This window comes from Lygodium microphyllum, chromosome 18 (assembly GCF_053477565.2).
Source record: "Lygodium microphyllum isolate KBCC chromosome 18, Lygodium_microphyllum_v1.1.10, whole genome shotgun sequence".
NCBI classification, from domain to species: Eukaryota; Viridiplantae; Streptophyta; class Polypodiopsida; order Schizaeales; family Lygodiaceae; genus Lygodium; species Lygodium microphyllum.
Window position 1 is genome coordinate 4,410,453 of NC_141152.1, and position 23,305 is coordinate 4,433,757.

At 46.0% G+C, this 23,305-nt stretch overlaps 1 protein-coding gene across 1 annotated transcript in view; it reads right to left on the minus strand.

The window, feature by feature from the left end:
* The window catches only part of LOC148020523 (pyruvate dehydrogenase E1 component subunit alpha, mitochondrial-like), a 64,483-nt gene that overhangs the window by 13,738 nt on the left and 27,440 nt on the right, over positions 1–23,305 (minus strand). The window contains exon 6 of the mRNA XM_087698284.1: positions 23,041–23,112. Within this exon, the coding sequence (XP_087554410.1) occupies positions 23,041–23,112 (72 nt within the window). The remainder of the gene's footprint in view (positions 1–23,040; positions 23,113–23,305) is intronic.

Genomic DNA, 23,305 nt, shown 5'->3' on the forward strand with positions numbered 1-23,305 from the left:
GAGATGGTTGTCTCTTTGGCAACGCATGAGCCTCCACTCTTTGTCTTTTACCGGAGCCAGATGCAGATGTGGAACCCTTATTACCAATGGTAGAGGTCTCTCCTGCATCGGTTGAAGATACGCCCACATTGAATGTTTCCTTGTTAGTAGGCATAGGAGTTGGTGCCGATAAGCCACTTCCTCCTCCTCTTGCGGATCCCCCTCTCATCTTGGCGAGAATCTCCTCTGCAATTTTTTTAGGGATCTCCTTGCATGGAGCAACTTGTCCCCCCCGTCTTGGAAAGATGGTGGAGAAGCCGAGTTACACCACTTGAATAGCGCTTCCCACAATACTTGCATGTCCAATGGTGGGAGTTGGACTTCTTTGTCTCCCTCTCCACATAGATCACATACAAATTGAAGGCCTCGTGCTTCTCACAAGTCATGGTACCAATGAGGGATAAAGAGGCCCGAGAGAGAGAGAGAGAGAGAGATGCTTGAGTCTCGACTCTTGAAAGTTGAGAGGGGCACTTGGGAGGCCGGAGGGTTGGGGTAAAGTTAAAAGAGCAAGAGTGAGAGAGAGGGGATGGGAGATGAGAATGGCAAATGCTTTGATAGGGTGCGGGATAGAGGGTATGGGAGATGAGATTTGAGAATGACAAATGCTTCGATAGGGTGCGGGAAAGAGGGGACAGGAGGTGAGATTCGAGAATGACAAATCACAAGTCCATTCAAGAATCAAGATCCAAGAGAGGAAGATGAGAATGGTAAGTCACAAGTGCTTGCTGAATTGGTGTGGAAGCATGGAGAGGAGCACCTTTTGTAGATGAGAGAAGGGTCAAAGTTCAAACAGCCAAAGAGGAGTCAATAGTCAAAGAGAGGACTGCCAACTAGAAGGAATCCAAAGCGGGCTAGGGAGGGGAGTGCATGGCTAGAAAAGGGGGTGGGTTGAGGTATCCAAGGCTTCCCAACCCCAAAAAGTGCCACGCAGGCAGGAGGAGTAAAAGCGGAGGCGCAGGAAACACGTGATGCGGAACACAAAGGCGACATGGCTAAACAGATCCAGAATATCGTACGGATACATATCATACGGTTCGTATCGTACAAACATGTTCGTACGACGTATGAAGACAACTATGAATGCGGTTAAGACAAGCCAAATTACAAAACAAGGATACGTTTGATAAGCACAGGCTTCATCCTAGGCTAGTGGAAGAAGATTGGATGCTAGTTTTTTACAGCAACCTTGATCAGCATAGCACTATCAAGAAGGTTTCAAACAAGTGGTTTGGCCCATATTAAACATGTACATAATAATGCTACATACTCTCTATGTGAACTTGATGGAACAAAGCTAAAGGTTCCTATTGCTGGGAAAAGAAGAGAACAGATGCCAATGATTCCTATGAAGAAAAAGAGGAAGTCATATAGCATGTTCAATAACCTAGAAGATAAAGAACATTATGAAGATGAGGAGCCCAAATATGTTGAAGACTAAAAGATATGGCACACGCTAGAGGATGTGTAGGTTTAGAGGGAGTGCATGTCGTGTGGTTTGGGACACACCACATAAACTCAAGTGGACTGTGCTTGATATTTATTGCAACAAGTCTGTTGTGGGCTCCAGTACCTAGCAGATTGGTAGAGCCTCCACACTGACCACTATGCACGACCCTGGATCAATAATGAATATCGTGTCCTGCATCCCGGCCACATACAAAAGGTGAGGACCCTCGCTAATTGCCTACCAGTAAAAAGCTCCCCACGAGATATATCCAAGGCTGGGTGCTATACGACGGAGAATGCAGCATGCTGCTCTCCATACGAGCTGTGCCGCGTCACAAGACCAAAGGCAATGCTTTGGAGTTTCTAGAGGTTGTTGTGTGCAACGCTTACAACCTCCCTCCTACATCTAGGCTAGCCAACTTCCCACCACCAAGCCTCCATGTGCCACCAACCATAAGAAACATGATACCCTCCTCCACCTCCATCTATCCCATAGAGGCGGCGCCAAAAGGTCCGTCGGAAAGTCTCTTGTGATGTTATGCTCCACCCAATGCCTGCTATGTGACGGCGCCCAATCCATGTCCTCCTGCATTAGTACGTGTCTGCCAATCCTGGCTGTGTACTGGGGACTATTTTACCGCTGGAATAATGCTAGGGTAAAAGGGATGTTGTTCTAGTTATGCTGGACAGTAAGAACAGTAAATACAGAGTTCTACAGACTGCAATTCTGCGCATGAATCATTGAGTTATTGTCACAGAAAATGCTTTCCTAAAAGGAATGTTATTCTGGTCATGCTGTATTGTCCTTATGCAGCTGGGATTTACTCAGAAAAGATGAAAACCAACTATTCATAGGTTATGTATTTTGAAACATTTCATTTTCGCAACTTTCCATCTTTTAATTAATAAAGAAATACCGAGAGGGGCGCCGGTCTTCAGGGCCAATCTAATGCTGAGCCAGGGAGTGAGGTCTCTATTTGTGTGTGTGTGTGTGTGTGTGAAAAGACCAGGTGTTAATTAAAGGAACTACCGCTTTATGTGAGTCATAGACCACTTACATGGTTCCATCCCCGGGATTTGAATTCTTTTCTGTAAGAATTTAAGCTTGGATAGTATTGGGTGAAAAGGCCATACACACAGGTTTTACAGAGATTACAAGACTAGAGAGATGGCAAACATGGATAAAGGCAAAGGAAATCTCCCTCATGAAGATGAGAGTTCTTCTTCTGCTCATAGACACCGAAGAGAGAGTACTGGTACACACGTGTCAGCACCTTCTAGAACCGACATTGAACCACACAATGAGGAGCAAGAACAGGAGGACTTGTTTATGGCACAACTCCTCAGTATGGTTGGCTCTTTCCAACAGCTTGTAAAGAATCCTCGGATGCAAAAAATTTTGAAGACACATAATGAGGATTCTCAGGCTGAGTCATCACATCATACCTCTAATGTGCGTGAGCATGTGGAAAAGACACCAAACATGGAGACAAGTCCACTGCAACAAGAAGCACAAGCACAAGATCAAGGAGTGAATGGTCAAGGCAGTTATGCACAAGTGGCACAGCAGACTATTCCTCCTCAGTTTGCTACTTATCTTGGTTACTTTGGTGGTGGGTCAGTTTTTCAAACAATGGCTGGATTACCTCGTTATCAAGGATATTTGCCTAGAGGGCCACCAGGAATGATGCCTATTAAGGCACTGAACCCACTTCATGCTAATATTGGTCTATAGCCCAGTTATCAGACTTTGCAAAGTCCTTATTTGATGCCTGGAGTACAAAATGCAGCCGCTGGTTTTTTTCAGCCTAGTGGGCATATGGCAGCTAAGACAAGTGAAATGAATATTGATAATGCGCCTCAGGGACTCCCCTTTTTACAGACACCTGTCTATGACAACCTGATACCAAAAAGTGCAAAGCCTAAAGACTATAAAGAGGGTGGTCAGGCATTAAAGTTTGAAACCTTCAGTGGTATGCAAGATAAGCTGAAACCTTTGACATTTATACAACAGTTTGATGCAGCTTACATTGGAGGGAATTTTATTGAGAATTATAAGGTGCGGAAGGCTGCAACTTTTTTGAAAGGTAATGCTTTGCAGTGGTGGAACATATTGTTGATGCAAGAATATGCACCTACCACTTGGGTCCATTTCAAACAATTCTTTGCAGCCTCATGGTTAACTAACACGTTTGAAGTAGATGTCATGATTGCATGGCATAAATTGGACGCGGCCAATTGTGCGGATTTAGAAGAGTACAATAAGAAATTTTGGGAAGCACTTTTGCCCGTGAGTTCTTACAAGACAGTGCCCTTGTCCGAACAAATTGAAAAAGTATTGTTGCAGTTTTCCCGAAGCCATTAGGGATTATTGTACCAAGACCAAGGTTACAAATATGGTATTATTAATTGAAAATGCTGGTGTGCCAAATGCATTGTTGAAAGGAAAAGCTAACAGCTTTAAAGGCACTGAAAAGAAGAATTCTCTGTTTAAGCAGGATCCTAGCAAGAAGAAGCAATTTCCAGAAAAGGATAGCTTTACAAAGAAGTCTTTTTGGAAGAAAAGATTTCAGCAGCAACCTCAAACTTCTTCTAAACAGGGCAAAGGATAGAAGAGGCCACTTTTTGGCAAATCATTTGAAGAAAAAAAGGCTTTAATGATGGCTGGGAAATGCTTTATATGTGAACAAAAAGGCCATATTGCTTCTAAGTGCCCACAGCAATCTTCTAAAGATGCGGAGGATAAAGATGTGCCAAGCAAAAGAAGCCCTCAGCATTGGCTTAGTGCTTGATATGGTGGGAGATCGATCAGCTGAAGATGCTACAAAATTGTGTAGAGCTTGGGGAAAGATCACAGATTCCACAATGCTTATTTTCTTTGATCCTGGAGCTCGTGCAAACTTTATCTCACCCACGTTGGCAGCTAAGCTGGGTATACATCCCGAGGCAATGGGACCAATTGGAAAAAGCTAATTTGGCATGCCCAAGACATACTAAACCTGTCACCCCCATTCTTGGCAAACTCCGTATGCACATTCAGAGCTATGTGGACACAGAGGAGTTCCATATTATGCCTTTAGAGGGCTGTGATGTTCTATTGGGTATTCCATGGTGCCACAAGAAGCATGCTATCTTTAATACTTACAATAGAACAATTACTCTTGTACATAGGGGCAAGACTCATGTGTTAGATGTGAAACTTAAAGGAGAGTCTGTCCCAGTTGTTTCTGCTTTTGCAATTACTTCTGTAATGAAAAATCGTATTTCTGCGTACTTGGTTTTTGCAAAGCAAGTTAATGAAGGTGATAGTAATGTATCTGTACTAAATGAAAGTAGAAAGGCTTTCTTGGATAAATTCAGTGGACTGTTTCTCTGATTCGTTACCAAGAGAGTTGCTCCCTGAGAGGCCTAAAGATCATACCATAGATCTTATTCCAGGGACTAGTCCGCCCAATAGGCCACGTATAGGGTCAGTGCAGCACAGCAAAAAGGGATTATGACACACCTTAATGAGCTTTTAGAGAAGGGACTAATTCAGCCCAGTAGTTCTCCATTTTGTTCACCTGTGTTGCTAGTTCAGAAAAAGGGCGACTCTTGGAGAATGTGTATTGACTACAAAGCCTTGAATACGAACACGATCAAGAATAGGTTTCTGATTTCGAGGATAGATGACATTCTTAATCAATTACAGGGAGCACGAATGTTTAGCACGATAGATTTAAAAAGTGGGTACCATCAGATCAGAATCTGACCATAGGATATCCATAAGACTGCTTTTAGAACAACATTTGGTCTCTATGAATTTTTAGTCATGCCATTTGGATTGACCAATGCTCCTGCTACGTTTAATAGGATGATGGATAGAATTTTCCACCCTTATCAAAGTTTCGTTGGCACATTCTTTGATGATATGATTATCTTTTCAAAGAATGAAGAGAAGCATAGAAAACACTTAGCTACAGTCTTTAATGAGCTTAAGCATGACAGATTGCTCATTAATGGCAAGAAGAGTGAATTCTTTTTGGAAGAGATTCACTTCCTTGGGCACATAGTTTCTAAAGATAGTGTGAAGATGGATCCTACAAAGATAGAAGCAATTATCTCTTGGCCAGACTTGAAAACCGTTCATGAAGTCCACAGTTTCTTGGCCTATGCTCTTACTACAGAAGATTTGTAAGACACTTTGTAGAGATTGCTTCTTCTTTACATGCGCTTGAAAAGAAGGATGTCAAATGGCAATGGGCTCACAAAGAGAAATCAGCATTTAGATGTTTGAAGGGGAAAATGACCACATATCCAATACTTATTTTGCCAGTACTTATTTTGCCAGATTTGTCTAAGCCATTCGTAGTGCACTGTGATACATGTGGAAACAGCACTAGTGCTGTATCAATGCAGAATGGCCAAGTTGTGGCATACGAGAGTAGAGTACTTTCTATCATCGAAAGGACTTACCAAATTTATGAGAAAGAGTTATTGGATGTGATCCATGCACTTTCTAGTTGGAAGCACTATTTGCTTGGTGCTGATTTTGTAGTGCAAACGGATCATCAAACACTTAGATACTTTCTCACACATGCTAAATTGTCACAAAAACACATGCGTTGGGCAAATTTCCTATCTATGTTTCATTTTTAGATAGTGCATGTGGAAGGCAAGAAGAATGTAGTTGCAGATGCTTTATCTCATAAACCACAGGTATCAACTGTTTCAATTTCTTATCACCATGAATTGGATGATATGAAAGAGCAGTATGCTGATGACGAAGATTTCTCAGAAATCTATGAACTATTGATCAATGGCCAACATCATGATTGTTATGTGTTCAAAGAAGGCTTTATTATGATGCATGGAAGACTATGCGTTACAAAACAGCTAAGGCCAAAAGTTTTATTAGAAAGTCATGCTCCACCATATGCAGGACATCGTGGTATTGATGCTACAATCAAAGCGATAGAGACTTTCCTCTATTGGCCAGCCTTGAGATTTAATGTTGATGCATATGTCAGATCTTGCCTTGTATGCCAAAAGGTCAAATTTGATAGACAAAAGGCACCAAGGTTATTGCAACCACTGCCTATTCCAGAAAGGCCATGGGAAAGTATTGCCATGGATTTCATTTTTGGCCTGGGGGGCTCTGAATTAGGGCCTTCCAAAGGCCCTGCCACACACGAAGCAAACTCTGTAGAAAGAGGGATCTGGGAGGGTGATCTGGCCAATCGTAAGGATCCATCTTAGGGACAACCTCCACTCACCGCTAAGCCTCAGTTTACACTCCTAGAGACCCTCCTGCAATAGGACCTTCCAGGTCTGCCCTCCTGGTGTGAGGTGTCACGGGGACGTGAAATTTTTAGATGCTTTAATCTTGCTAGTAACATTTGATTAAGTTACTAATCAAATGTGCAAGGTTGTTTAGCACATGTGATGCACATGGCAGTTATTTCATGGGAACGGGCCAAGGACCTCGAGGATGCAGTGGATATTAAAGGCAAAAGTTGTGTTAAGTTATGCCAACTGGGTTTTGGTGGTCAGTTGGTGCCAGGTTGGACCCTAGGACAATTGTTTGGCCATTAAGTGTCAGTGGTGATACTAGGGACTAGCATTAATTAATTAATTAATGCTAGTCTAAGGGTCAACAGAGGTTGGGAACCACTCCAAGTTGCAAATAGCCTAGCCAATTTCATTATAGATGGGCATGTTTAATTTTGGGCAGGGTCAAAAGGGCTGAAATTTATTTTCAGAATTAATTAATTCTTAAAAATTAATTTAATGGCTGAATATGCATTAGGAAGGCTGCCACTTGGCAAAACTTTCCCATGCAACTAGGGAGAAGGTTGTTGGAGGGTGGTGGAAGTGGAATTGCAGCCGTTGGGAGCTTGGAAGAGGGAGAGGAGGTGATCAGATTTGACTCTGAGAGGTGACGACGACTAATCGTGCGCCGCGACAGGACAGGGGGCAGCAAGATTTCTCTTCCGCCTCAAGAGAGGCGGCGGTAGAGGAGGAGGGCTCACCAGCTGAGCTAGTGTTTTACCCCCCTTTTGAAGCTGTTGGTGCCATCAGATTTGTCATCAAAGCTACCAATCAATAGATACATTTCAGCTGATTTTCTCTCTCTCTACAGCATTCTCTCATCCCCTCCAGTCTATGCTCAAGCATTCTCAGTAAATCTCAGCATCGGTAGCAGAGTACAGCCAAATTTGGTGGATAGCAAAGAGTTTACTGCTGTAAACCCTAAATTACAGTAGTAATTAGGGTAGAGTAGCCACCTTGGGACCCGTGCCATCAGTCAAAGGCATTGTACACTGAAATCAGCACCGGAAATTCATGGAATTGTGAGGATTTCAGATACTAGCCCATCTATTGTGAATTTGGGGCAGCATTTGACCAGTTGGGGTTCAATTAGAGCAAGTCTTGGGTCAACTTCTACACCTTTGGGACAGCAAGGTGCAGCGAAGGTAGTGCCGAATCCTTCACTTGAAGCTCCTAAAGAGGCCAATGAAGCTAAACAGTTGGTACCTATGGGGCAAGGAATGCAAATGCAAGGCCATTATGGAAGTGCCAATCCAATGGATTTTGGACAGCCAGGCATGCATGCTATGATGGGGCAGCCAGGATACTTTGGTGGTAGCACGATTTTTCATGCAATGGTTAGCCAAGGGCCGCATACGAGAATGCATGGCACAAATCCCTATGGTATGCAACAGCCAATGCATGGTGTGCAAGGCCCATTGTTTTCGGGTATGGCTGGAAATGTGCAAAACCCTATGTATGGTAGCATTGGCTTAATGCCTGGGGCACAAAGTGGAATGTTTGGCAATGCATCTGCACCCCCGAATGCTTATGGGGCTCAAGGAATGACTGCTGGTCATCCAAATGCTTCATTTGGACTTGGTCATGATGTAAATACAGCAAATGCACCCTTTTTGCACGAGCCAGTGTACGACGACTTGACTTCCAAAGGGGAAGCAAAAGACTATGATGAGGGTGGAAAACCAGTGAAGTTTGAGTCCTTCAGTGGTGCACAAGATAGGCTGAAAGCTTTGACCTTCATTCAGTTGTTTGATGCAACCTATTCAGGGAAAAACTTCACCAAATCCTCTAAGATTCGAAAGGCAGCCACTTTCTTGAAGGGAAATGCATTGCAATGGTGGTCCACACTCTTGATGCAAGGTAGAGCACCGTCAACATGGATACAATTCAAGCAAATGTTTGCATCGAATTGGTTGACTAGTACCTTTGAGGTGGACATCATAACAACTTGGAACAAGCTTGATGCTAAGGAATGCAAGAATTTCGAGCAATACAATAAGAAGTTTTGGGATGCATTGCTGCCCGTCACTTCTTATCGTGCCGTACCCCTTCATGAGCAAGTGGAAAAATATGTATGTGGGCTGCCCAAAGGAATCAGGGATTTTTGCATAAAATCCACCGTGTCTAGCATGTCTCAGTTCATAGAGACTGCTGCTACAGCCGATGCTTTGCTGCGTAGAAAGGATTCGGGCTTCCAAGAGAGCGGGGAGAAGCCGAATAAAAAGTTGTTTAAGGCTGAGAAAAGGGCCATATCTGAAAACCAGCCTGAAAGAGGCCAAAACAGCAAAGAAAGGGCTCGAAAACATTGGCACAACGTAGGGAATTGATGGCTGCAAATAAATGCTTTATTTGTGAACAGGAGGGTCATATTGCAAAGAACTGTCCCAATAGGCAGCAAGTTGCAAAATCAGAAAATCAGGGAGATCCTAAGGGTAAAAGGCCCAAAACATCAGTGGGACTGGTGCCCGATGTTGTTAGTGTTCAGCCCAATGATGATGCTACTGAGTTGTGCAAAGCATGGGGCAAAATTAGGGATCAACATGCATTGATCTTCTTTGATAATGGTGCACGAGTCAACTTCATCTCTACTGACATGGCAGCCCATCTAGGCATCAAAGAGGATGAGATGGGAGCCATGGGGGAAGTTGGAATGGCATGTAAGGGTCATGCAGAACCTGTCACACCACTCATTGGAAAGCTTCGGTTGCACATATAAGGATATGTGGACAGAGAGTTTTGCATTGCTCCACTTGAGGGTTGTGATGTGTTGCTTGGTATGCCATGGTGCCACCATATGCATGTAGTGATTGATTCATATGCAAAAGAGATCACTATTCAACATAAGGGAAAGACACTCACACTTGATGTAAAGTTGAAAGGGGAATCTGTCCCTGTTGTATCTGCAGCTGCTATTTCTAAAGTAATGAAAAATCATCTTTCAGCATATTTAGTTTTTGCTAAGGATAAGGATGATGGTGAGAATGTTGGGAATATGTCTAAATTAGAGAAGGATCGCATGTCATTTTTGAAAATGTATGTTGATTGCTTCTCTCAGTCACTTCCAAGACAGCTACCACCCGAAAGACCCGAATATCATGGCATAGACCTTATCCCTGGAAGTAGCCCTCCTAATAAACCACCCTATAGAGTCGGTGCAACCCAACAGGAGGAGATTACGAGTCAAGTAAATGAGCTGTTAGAAAAAGGGTTGATTCAGCCCAACTCATCTCCTTTCTGTTCTCCAATGCTTTAGGTGCAAAAAAAGGATGGTTCATGGTGTCTGTGCATTGACTATCATGCTCTGAACAAGATCACGATAAAAAACCGCTTTCCGATCCCTCGGATCGATGATGTTATGGATAGATTACAAGGGGCAGCAATATTCAGTCGTATAGATTTGAAAAGTGGGTATCATCAGATACGCATTAGATCGGAGGATGTGCCTAAGACAGCTTTCAGGACATCTTTTGGATTATATGAATTTCTTGTCATGCCTTTTGGACTTACGAATGCTCCTGCCACTTTTAATCGGATGATGGATTGCATCTTTCGACCACATAGAGCATTTGTGGGTACTTTCTTTGATGACATAATTGTCTATTCAAAGAATGAGACGGAGCATAGAAAGCACTTGGACATTGTTTTCAATGAGCTACATAAACATAGCTTGGTTATCAATGACAAGAAGAGTGAATTCTTTTTGCATAAAATCCACTTCTTGGGACATATTGTATCGGCTGATGGTATTCGTATGGACCCTGCTAAGGTTGAAGCAATACGTTCATGGCCAGCTTTTAAGAATGTTCATGAGATCCGCAGCTTCTTGGGGTTATGTTCTTACTATAGGAAGTATGTATGCGGGTTTGCTGAAATTGCATCTCCATTGCATGCTTTGCAAAGGAAAGATGTGCCATTTAGATGGACAGTAGTGGAAATTTCAGCGTTTGAAAGGTTGAAGGAAAAGATGACTTCAGATCCTGTGCTTGTGTTGCCTGATCTAAGGAAGTCATTTGTGATTCAGTGTGATGCATGTGGTAATAGCATTGGGGCTGTCCTTATGCAAGATGGCCAAGTTGTGGCTTATGAGAGCCGAATTCTCCACGGTGCAGAGAGGAATTTACAGGTTTATGAGAAAGAGCTCTTGGTTGTAATTCATGCACTGTCTACGTGGAAACATTATTTGTTGGGGGCTGATTTTACAATGCAGACAGACCATCAGACTTTGAGGTACTTTCTGACGCAAACAAAGTTGTCAGAGAAGCATATGAGATGGGCAAATTTTCTCTCTATGTTTCATTTTCAGATTGTACACATTGATGGTAAAAAGAATGTTGTGCCTGATGCATTGTCACGTAAGCCACAAATTTCAGCCATCACTATGGTTTATCACACTGAGTTGGATGCCATGAAAGAGCAATATACTGCTGATTCAGACTTTGCTAATCTTTATGATCAACTTTGCAATGGCCAAAGGCATGAGCATTTTATGCTAAGAGATGGATTTCTGTTGATGCATGGACGACTGTGTGTCACAAAGCAATTGAGGCCTAGAGTAATCATTGAAAGTCATGCCCCTCCGTATGCAAGACATAGAGGTATTGATGCCACAGTCAAGGCAGTGGAGCATTTCTTTTATTGGCCAGTTTTGAGGCATGATGTAGAGCGATGAGGAAGAAAATAAAGGCTGATCATATGGCACGATTATTTATGCAGCACATTTTCAAGTATCATGGTATGCATGAGTCGATCATCAGTGATCGAGACCCTCGGATGACCAGTCTATTCTAGAAGGGGTTGTTTGAGAATATGGGTACCACGCTGAAATTCTCATCATCCTTCCATCCAAAGACAGATGGTCAGTCTGAGAAAGCAAATTCCACAGTGTTGGATCTTTTGAGGTACTATGGTTCAGATCACAAGACACCATGGGAGCAGTATTTGCCATTGGTTGAGTTTGCATACAATAATACGGTGCATAGTTCCACTGGCAAGGCTCCATTTGAGATGGTTGAGGGTGGCAAGAAGGTTCCACCTATTTTGCATACTAAGGATAAGTTCTTTGAGGCTAATCGCTTTGTGGAAAGCTTGGATGCAGCCTATGCAAAGATAAAGTATGCACTTCAAAGATCACAGGACAAGCAAAAGCGAGCAGCTGATCGCCATAGACGTGCTTTGCAGTTTGCAGAGGGCGATTATGTATAGCTGTGTTTCGAAAAGGCAAGGCTGAAAAAGATGAAGGGAAGAGAGAGGTGTCAGAGTGCAGCGGTGCGAAAGCGTGGGACTGAGAGAGAGAGAACGCAGAGAGAGAAGAGAGAGAAAGAGACAGTGGAAGATGAAGATCTGCTGTATAAAGTGTGCTGAATACAAAGATATGCAGATATATACACGGGCGCAGTGCGCTGGACTGCGTGTCTCCACCTCGACGATACAACCTGCTGTTCACCTCGAAGTCCGCTGCAGTCTGCACTCTCTCCTGTCTGAAATCTGCAAACAGAGACGGAATCTACACGTGTCACCGGTCTGTAATCTGCGAGCAGAGAAGTGTGGGAGACTGCTGGGGATGTCGGCTATTTATAGCCAGAATCTGCCAAAAAATAGGGCGCCAGAAATACCCTGTCGGCTGCATTAAATGCAGCCGACTGCCTGCACAGGTCGGACTGCCACGTGGCAGTCCGACTGTGCAGTCCGACTGCACACTGTCCGACTGGTCCTGCCTGACGTGCCTGCCCGCTTGGCTGTGATCTCTAACACCCCCTCTCAGAGCCTAGGAAGGGCAGAAGCCTGAGGGATCTGGAATGTCTCCGAAGTAAAGCTTGGGGAAGTGCCTTCGTAAACAAATCCGCAAGATTGTCCTCCGTCTTGCAGTACTCCGCAGTGATGGTCTCATCCAGAAGCTTCTCTCTGATGAAGTGGTACTGGATCTCTATATGCTTCGTCCGGGCATGAAAAACAAGGTTCCGTGCCAAGGCACTGCAACTCTCATTGTCACATTGCAGCAAAGTAGGACGAGTCTGGGGGCACCCAAGCTCCTCCAATAATCTCCGAAGCCACACAGCCTCACATGTGGTGAAAGACGCGGCCCGATACTCCGTCTCAGTAGACGAAAGGGCTACCGTAAGCTGCTTCTTGCTACTCCATGAGATAACGCTTGCACCCAAGGTAAAACAGTAACTTGTAGTAGACCGCATGTGGTCCACATCACCGGCCCAATCCGAGTCGCTCCAACTTGCAAGTACAAGATCTGAACCATCTGTCCCTGCGGGGTAATGAATCCCTAAATCAGACATCCCCCTCAAATACCGAAGTATCCTCTAAGCAGCCTGCCAATGCACCGTCTTAGATTCACTCATGAACCCTGCCAAGAGCCCAACAGCAAAACATAGATCAACCCTAGTGTTGAGAAGCCAAATCAAGGACCCAATCAACTGACGATAGCGGGAAGCATCCACCAAAGGAGAAGCTGAATGGGAAGTGGCCTTCCAGTTCGGATCCATAGGAGTAGAAAGGGCCCGACAATCCTCCATCTCAAAAGACACCAAGAGCTCCTGTACATATCTCTGTTGAGAGATGAAAATCCCCCTCTGAGACTGATAAATCTCATGGCCCAAAAAGAAATGGAGTAGACCCAAGTCCGTCATCTCGAACGTCCAATGTAAAGCTGACTTCGTCTCTTGGACCTGCTGTGCATCATCACCTGTGACAATCAAATCATCAACATATAATACAAAAAGCACACAACCATCCTCAGAAGTGTGAACATAAAGCTGCGGATCGGCCTTGGAACGCCGATATCCCAACTGAGACTGGAGGAACAAATCAATCTTCTCGTTCCATGCACGCGGAGCCTGCTTGAGGCCATACAAGGCCTTATTCAACCTGTAGACTTTCCCACCTGAAGATCCAAAGCCAGGAGGTTGCTCAACATAGATCTCCTCCTTCAAATCACCATTGAGGAAGGCCGACTTCACATCCAACTGGTAAACAGGCCAGCCAAAGCAAGAACAGCTCTAATGGTCACCATACAAGCTGTGGAGGCAAAAGTATCATGACAGTCAATCCCTAGGCGCTGTGCTAAACCTTTAGCAACAAGGCAAGCCTTGTGCTTATCCAAAGAACCGTCGCTAAGGTATTTGGTCTTGAAGACCCACTTTACGCCAATCACCTTCTTATTCGGGGGGCGGGGCACGAGTGACCAAGTGCCATTCCTCTCAATAGCCTCCAACTCAGCTTCCATAGCTTTCTTCCATGGTGCGGACTGTAAAGCCTCCTTCACGGAGGTGGGCTCTCGATCCTGCATAACACGGGTCATCAAACAATAGTTAGAGCAAACAAGCTCTGTAGAATGTGCCTGGTGCCGCCGTGACCACCGCGGACCATCCTACGGTCCCCACTCCTCAAGAACCCCCTCGATCCCTGAATCACGGAGTGTGTCACGGGCCCAGCGAGGAGGAGGCCGAACCTCCCCTCGTCTCTCTCCATCAGCAGAAGACTCTGGAATATCCACCGGTGGTAACTCCTCAGGGGTGACCGGTGGAATGGTAGACGCTGTGTCAGAAACAGAATCATAATCAAAAGGCACGGGCTCTAGTGGAACTGAAGAAGGAGCCCAACTCTCCCCTGGATCTCCAAGAACGGGATGCTCCTCACCCGTTGAGATAGCCGGAACCTCCACAAACCGCACATCACGGCTAGTGTACACATCCCGCTTGACGAGATCATACAATCGGTAGCCTTGGGACTGGGAGCTGCAGCCAACAAATACCTGTCTTCGGGAAGCTGCTTCAAATTTATCACGGTGAGCCTTGGAAATGTGAACATAGGCATCACACCCAAAGACCCGGAAGTAAGAAACATCTGGCTTCGTCCCAAAATAAGCCTCAAACGGGGTCATCCCTTCCACGGCCGAAGTAGGGGATCGATTAAGGATGTGGATTGCAGTAGCCACAGCCTCGGCCCACAGAACCTGAGGGGTCTGTCGGTGCTCCATCATGGTGTGCGCCATCTCGATCACACTGCGGTTCTTCCGTTCAAGAATGCCATTTTCTTGAGGAGTGTTGGTATTGGCAAACTCCTGGTGAATTCCGTTATCCAATCCTTGAAGTGTGAGAAAGCTTCTGACTTTAATGTCAAAAAGTAGACCCATGTCATCCTGCTGTAGTCATCCACAATCAGCATGAAGTACGAGCTCCCACGCAAGGACTCATTCCTCATAGGGCCACATAGATCCGTAGATACAAGCTCCATCGGTGAAGTAGACCGCCGCGAAGCTGTGTGGGGAATGGCATCCCTATGTTGCTTCCCCCGAATGCAGGAGACACATGGCTGCTGGCTCACCACTATATCCGGTAACCCTCGAACAAGCTGTCCACGTGACGCCCTCTGAAGATAATCATAGTTTAGGTGACCAAACCGAGCATGCCATAACTCTGACTGTGACTGAGAGGTAAGAAGAAGAGTAGAGAGGGCGGTGGAAGACTTCAATTTATAAATGCCGTTCTCCTCATATCTGGATGATAGAACCTTCCTCGATCCACGATCAAGGACTCGCACCGTAGAACTGTCAAACTCCACCAAAAGGCCAAGGGAGCAAATCTTATGAACTGACAGGAGATGGTACCCTAAGCCTGATACATGCAAAACCTCCGAGGTATGGGTACCACCTCGTCCATCAGGAATAAGCTGCATCTTACCCCGACCTGCAATAGATACTGAAGAGCTGTCTCCAATGAGAATCTGCCCACGCGAGGGTGGCAACTGGGCAACACTATCTGATGAAGGAGTCATGTGCCGGGAGACACCACTATCAACGATCCACTCTCAAGCCTGGGAAGCCATCATCGCAGCATCAGAAGCATTCGGTGAAGCGTCCTCAATGACAGCTAGATGTAGAAATGCAGCTGATGAGGGTGCAACCACTGCTCCAGAATCCTTGGTGTCCTTGTTGGTGTCCTTCTTGTCTCTGTGTCTGCAAATTTGTGTTTGTGTCTGCAAATTCTTGTTTGTGTCCTTCTTGGTGTCCTTCTTGTCTTTGTGTCTGCAGACACAAACACAAATTTGCAGACAGGAGGGTTGGACAAGAATGACGCAAAAAACGCAAATTTGTGTCGCGATGGAAACTCCTCTTCAGGTTGATTCTGCGCTCAGTCAACCCTCTAACACTGCTCTGATACCATGTCAGAGTGCAGCGGTGCGGAAGCGTAGGACTGAGAGAGAGAGAACATAGAGAGAGAAGAGAGAGAAAGAGACAGTGGAAGATGAAGATCTGCTGTATAAAGTGTGCTGAATACAAAGATATGCAGATATATACACGGGCGCAGTGCGCTGGACTGCGTGTCTCCACCTCAACGATGCAACCTGCTGTTCACCTCGAAGTCCGCTGCAATCTGCACTATCTCCTGTCTGAAATCTGCGAACAGAGACGGAATCTGCGCGTGTCACCGGTCTGTAATCTGCGAGCAGAGAAGTGTGGGAGACTGCTGGGGATGTCGGCTACTTATAGCCAGAATCTGCCAAAAAATAGGGCGCCAGAAATACCTTGTCGGCTGCATTAAATGCAGCCAACTGCCTGCACAGGTCGGACTGCCACGTGGCAGTCTGACTGTGCAGTCCGACTGGTCCTGCCTGACCTGCCTGCCTGCCTGCCTGTGATCTCTAACAAGAGGTTGTATCCGAAGTTAAGTACGAGATACTATAGGCCCTTTCAAGTGTCAGAAAAGATCAGCGATGTTGCATATCGACTGAAATTACATCCACATTGGCGGATACACAATGCCTTTCATGTCAGTTTGTTGAGTCCTTTTCGTGGTGATATGCCAGAAGATATATCTGCTAAAATTCAGCTAGAGGTCGAGGAACTAGATGAGATCTTGGTACCCGGATAGATTTTGGCACATAAGGAAAGAAAGGTCAGCGGTAAAGTTTCCAAAAGATATTTGGTGAAGTTTCAAAATTATTCACCAAAGGATGCAAAATGGATGGAAGAGGATGACTTGGCAGACCATCCTCAGTTGTTGCGACTTTATCTCGATGCCTTTCAGTTACAGCCGACTTTGGATCGGGCTTACTCAGGTTCAGCAGAGTGGGGGTCTGAAGCATTGCCTGATCCTCAAGGGGGAGGTAGCACTTCCACTCCACCGGTTTTGGACAGCTCTCGTATGTAGTGGATCTTGGATGTATTCAGCATGCATCCAAGGTACTGTGCTGACAATATGTCTGCCATGAGGTCACTACTCGGTGTACTAGTCATTGTGCGATACACGTATATGAGTATGGTTGTTACCGTGGCTCTAAGACTATACTTATGCATGAGTTTTTGGACCAGTTTGGCATGAGTTTTTGGACAATTTTGGCATGAGTTTTTGCCTCAGTTTTGAGATCAATTTCTGATTAGTTTCAGCTCAGTTTTTGATTAGTTGGAGAACCGTTTATGATCACTTTGGGATCAGTTTTGCATCATCTTTTGCATCAGTATCTGATCAGTTTTTTTTTACCATCAGCTTGTGATCAGTTTGGAGTCACATTTGCAGCCATTTGTGATCAGTTTTCATATCAGTCCATGATCAGTTTATGATCAGGTCATGCTCAATTCTTAATGGTTTACAGTTGATTCCATGGACAGCCGCATGTAAACGAATGTCATTGATAGTTTCAACCATGGTTTATGCTGAGAATATGCTTTATTGTGGTTTTGAAGTCAGAACGGGTGAGAAAAATGAGTTATGGATGCATCCAATGGTTTCTAGCAACAGTTTTGGACTGTTTTTTCAGTTTTCTATTATGTTTTGCTGGCTGGAAATTTTCAATAAGTTTTGCGCATATGCAACGGTTCGACAACAGTGACCAATGTTGTGGTGACTGTCATGCCAAATTGAAATTCCAGTGCAATATACTTTTGCTTTGGCCCAATGCAGTGCAATGGAGGACGATTGCAAGGTTTTCAAGGGGGGATTTGTCACGGGGACGTGAAATTTTTAGATGCTTTAATCTTGCTAGTAACATTTGATTAAGTTACTAATCAAATGTGCAAGGTTGTTTAGCACATGTGATGCACATGGCAGTTATTTCATGTGAACGGGCCAAGGACCCCGAGGATGTAGTGGGTGTTAAAGGCAAAAGTTGTGTTAAGTTATACCAACTAGGTTTTGGTGGTCAGTTGGTGCCAGGTTGGACCCTAGGACAATTGTTTGGCCATTAAGTGTCAGTGGTGACACTAGGGACTAGCATTAATTAATTAATTAATGCTAGTCTAAGGGTCAACAGAGGTAGGGAACCACTCCAAGTTGCAAATGGCCTAGCCAATTTCATTACAGATGGGTATGTTTAATTTTGGGCAGGGTCAAAAGGGCTGAAATTTATTTTCAGAATTAATTAATTCTGAAAAATTAATTTAATGGTTGAAAATGCATTAGGAAGGCTCCCACTTGGCAAAACTTTCCCGTGCAACTAGGGAGAAGGCTGTTGGAGGGTGGTGGAAGTGGAATTGTAGCTGTTGGGAGCTTGGAAGAGGGAGAGGAGGTGATCAGATTTGACTCTGAGAGGCGACGACGACTAATCGCGTGCCGCAGCAGGACAGGGGGCAGCAGGATTTCTCTTCCGCCTCAAGAGAGGCGGCGGTAGAGGAGGGCTCACCAACTAAGCTAGTGTTTTACCCCCCTTTTGAAGCTGTTGGTGCCATCAGAGCTACGAATCAAAAGATACATTTCAGCTGATTTTCTCTCTCTCTACAGCATTCTCTCATCCCCTCCAGTCTATGCTCAAGCATTCTCAGTAATTCTCAGCCATTGGTAACAGAGTACCGCCAAATTTAGTGGATAGCAAAGAGTTTACTGCTGTAAACCCTAAATTACAATAGTAATTAGGGTTTAGCAGCCACCTTGGGACCCGTGCCATCAGTCAAAGGCATTGTACACTGAAATCAGCACCGGAAATTCATGGAATTGTGAGGATTTCAGATGCCAGCCCATCTATTGTGAATTTGGGGCAGCATTTGACTAGTTGGGGTTCCATTAGAGCAAGTCCTGGGTGAAAATCAAGGGGCAATTTGCCCAAATGCTTTGCTGATTATTGGAACAGCAAGGGGCTTCTGAATCAGCCAAGGAGATCGTGAAATCTCGGCTTGTAATTTATCCATCAGCAATTGAAATTAAAGAAATACCGACAGGGGCGCCAGTTTTAGGGCCAACAGGGTGTCCACTGTCCAAGTTTATGAAGGTAAAGTGAGCATTTCAGTTTATGTTCATTTGCTAATTGTTGTAATTAAGTGCTTAATCAGGTTAAACCACCCTATCCGAGAAGGAAGGCTGGTTACATGAGGCCGCAAACTACTAGCTTGCCCAAGAGGGCCATACTCTGATACTCCCCAACTAAATCCCAAGTGAACGCCCCACTGTGCTAGAGTCTGGGTCTGTAAGGAAACCAACCGACTTTCATCAGTTGATTTTTGCTCCCGCTGCAATACAGAACACCTCGAGAGCTAATCTCACTCTCTCCAGCATCTCATCGTCCTCTAAGTAGAGTGTTGTATCATCTGCATACTTTTGAGTCTAACAGCTCCATCTCCTCTCACTAGAAGTCGGAGGCTGCGTAACTCGCTCACACGTGACCCGAGGAAGTGATACATCACCTCTATAAAGAGTAGGAACAGGTATGGGGCCAGGGAGCAGCCCTACCGAACCGATCTCTCTAGTCGAAACTCCTCCCCTTGCCTGCTACCTATGAGAACCCTGCTGGTGGCCGATCTGTAAAGTGCTAAGACCCCATGGATCCATACCTGGGGGAAGCCCAACCTCACCATAGTGCCCTCTAAGAAATCCCAATCCACCCTGTCATAGGCCTTCTCAAAATCCAAGAGTAGTACAGCCAGCCCCTAACCACTATGTTGGGCCCACTCTGTCGCCTCAAAGAAAGTGAAGACATTGTCAAGGATCCTCCTATCCTGGACAAAGCCTGTCTATGTATCATGAATGATGTCTCGAAGCACAAGGCGGAGTTGCCTACCAATCATCTTTGCTAGTGCCTTATAGGCCACTGACAACAAGGTGATTGGTCTCCCCTGGGATAGCTCCAACCAATCTCCCACTTTGGGGAGGAGACTGATAAGACCTGTGTATGGAAAGGCTCCTCTAGTTCCTTCTCTGTGAAGCGGGCTAGGAGGGAGCGCCCCATCTCCTGTATGACGAGAAACGGGATGTGATTCCAGACCTGCTGTCCACATCGTTGTCCTCTAGTTGAAGATGTCTCCTGTTGGAAAAGGCGCCTGTAGTAGTCGGTGACAATCTCCATCACCTCGTCTAGGCTAGAACGAGTCCTCCCATACTGATCCCAAAGATTGCGTATCTGCTCTCCTAAAGTGCGGGGCTGATACACCTAGAAAAATTCCCTGCACATCGTGTCTACTTTCCGCGCGCAGAATGCTGTTGAGGTACGGAATGAGAACTTTGAGTGCTTGTCCTCTAGGACGGCAATGGATGCTTGTACGCGCACTCTTGTGTGTGGAGGATGGGATCCCTTGGTGCCTCCTGTAGTAATCTCTACATGGCTGCTAGGTCCCGTCGGAGTGCTCTCTCCTCCTCCCAACTCTGTTGCCTAGCCTGTACAGCTGCCTCCTGGCACATACTGCTCGACTCGGCTAGGACCTCTGCAACTTCTTTTGCAATTAGGTCCCTCCTACCCCACTCCCTTGTCCAAATCTGCTCAAACTGTCTCTTCACCTCCTCCCTCCTATAGATCGAGTCAGGGATCCGATAGGATCGCGTGTCTAGGGCAGATGGTGGGGGGGTCAAGTGTCAGGAGAACCGGGCAGTGATCAGACAAAGTGGTGCCCGCCAACTGCCCTACCTGGCCTCTGCAAGAGCATCCTCACTCTCCCACATAGAACCTTTCCAGCCGCTCCAACAGGACTCCACCTAGCCACCTGTATCCCCAAGAGAAATCCAACAATCTCTCCCTTCTGTGGAAAGTTGGGTCTCTCCAAGCATCGTGTGCTCCTAATGCCAGTAGGAAGACCTCCCATGCCTCCTGCTCCTCCCCAGCCATGCCCTAGTAGTTTCTGCCTTTGCCTTGCTGGTCCTCTAAGGCCTCCAGGTTGTTGAAGTCTCCTCCAACGATCCAAGAGTCCACCTCTGGGAGTCCTACTGCGATCTCCACCCAGAACCTGCTGCGTGCCCTAACCTTAGTAGGGGCATAGACATTGAGGACTCCAAGGCACGAGTCCCCAATATCCAATCTAATCCATAGAACCCTCCCTGCCACAATTGTCTCGCAGTCTCGTACATAGGCAGTGAGGCTCAAACCAATAGAGGTGCATATGCCTCCACTATTGCCGTGGGCACCAATTGCGTGCTCCCAGTAAGTGTGTAAACTACCTAGGAGTACCTTCCCTACCCACTAGGCCTAGGCAGGAGTGAGCTTGTGCTCTTGTATCAATAAGATATCAATCCGTCTAGCAAGGGTAGGCTGCAGCTCCTGCCGAACAATCTACTTCCTGGAACCATATGCTCCACTATAGTGGAGGCTATTCACATTCCAGGATGCAAGATGTAAACTCATGGGGATACGTGTGACCGACCAAACAGTAGTGTGGAAGCTGCTGACAAGGAAGAGGAGCTATGAGGCATGCGGATACGCTTCGCTGCTGGCCTAGAAAGTGAACTCCATTTCCCCATGGTAGCCCTCGGGCGGACCGTGGGGGTGATGGATGCATCTGGTGGTACCACCAGGGCATTTTTCACCCAAGCTGAGAGGTGGGACTCTGTGCATTGGTAGAAACGGGCCACCTGTGCCATGGACCACTCAATCACATCCATCAGGGCTCTCCACTGCGAAGGGGCCCGAAAGATAATGCTCAGATGTGGGACCTCAACCCCAACCCACCAATTAATGTCCATCATGTAACCTGCCCACTGCTAGGAGAAGAGTGCCAATCCACCTTCTTCCATCCACTGGAAGATGTGATCTACCACCTGGCTCTTCACCTCCTCCTCTATCTAGGTTGATGTCCAATCTCCTGTGTGAGACGTCTGAAGGAAAAAAGCGTAGTTTGGTCCATCCGGTGGTGCCAGTAGATGGACCTTGCAGCTCTTTGACTTGCATACTACGAAGATTCCCACCTCCAGGGGTAGTGGGAACTCTGTGCGCTCCGCAACTCTCAGGGAAGACCACAGCCCACTATGAAAGAACTGTGGTAGCAGCTGCGCTTGTCTCGGAAAAGTGTGATGGGTGGCATGGACGGAGGAGCTGGTGGTTGTGTGGGGAGGGAGGGGGGGGCTAGACTGCTGGTGAGTGGAGGATATCGATGTATGGGGGTCCTCACCTCCTGTGGGGAGGAGGGGGATTGTTTGGGTGGGGGGGGGGAGGGGGGAGTCGCCTGTGCTGGGTGGGGATCAGGGGTACTGGTCAGTGGGGGGAATGGTGAAGAGGGGGAGGATCGAGGAGTGGTCAGAAGCACATGGTAGGTGTGGGGGAGAGCCAATAGCTCTAGAGCGTGGGGGATGTGGACTAGGGTCGGCAGGGGGCCGTGGGGAGGGGGGGGTGAGGGGATGTGGGCCCTCAGGTGAGGTCACCTGTGACGCCTCTGTGGGGGGTGGATGTGTAGGCTTGTGGTCCTGCCAGGTGGGGCAAGGATGGTGTTCTGTCGTTGCTCTGTACTGCCGTGGCTGTGTATGAGGGGCTGCCTGTGGCCCCCCCTGCTGTCTCCCTCTTTGCCATCTTTGGACCCGTGTGAACCCCTTGGTTCCAAAGCGCGTGCACTCTACTCTGCCAGATGCCCAAAATCATGGCAATGCAAGCACTGCCCGAGCTACCCCATCACAATAAACTACTAGCTAAAGGAGTGTACACCTGCCTCAATCTCTAAAAACTGTGGTATGTTCTTTGTCTCTTTCACTGCCACCCGTACCTTTGGGACTCCTGCGGCTATCACTGCGTCCGCAAAAGAGGCGGGAAGGACAGTGCCGAAGTGTCCAAAGTCTTCCACAAGTTGACGATACTCTATTGCCAATCCGGGGCTGTAGGTGAGGATTGGTTTTTGGCCTAAGTTTCTTCTACCAATATTTCAACCTCATCTAAGGCTGATGGGATGTTTACTCTGCTCTCATAACCTTCCAAATGCCAAACACAGTTACTACACCAACTACCTGAATCAATGGTTACATTCAGTTATAACTGCAGCAATGTTATATGACCCAAGATAGCAAACTCTGTTCATAACTTAGCTTAGTAGAAATAAAAAATAAGTATCACATGTACCTTTCCCGCTAAACAATGCTGCTTACCAAAAAGCAAAGCTTCTTTCACAGCAAAGACATCCATTCCATCAGCCTGTTCCATCAATCACAACATAGAGTGAGAGAAATGTACAATTATCTTATTTTGATTTATTATTGACTTTGGCAACAATATTGTTAAATCAAGAACATGAGAGAAATAACATGCCTTTATCATTATGACTAAAACATTAATGGCTACAATCATTAACTTTGGCCTTTAAAAAATAGAGAGAGAAAATTGTACA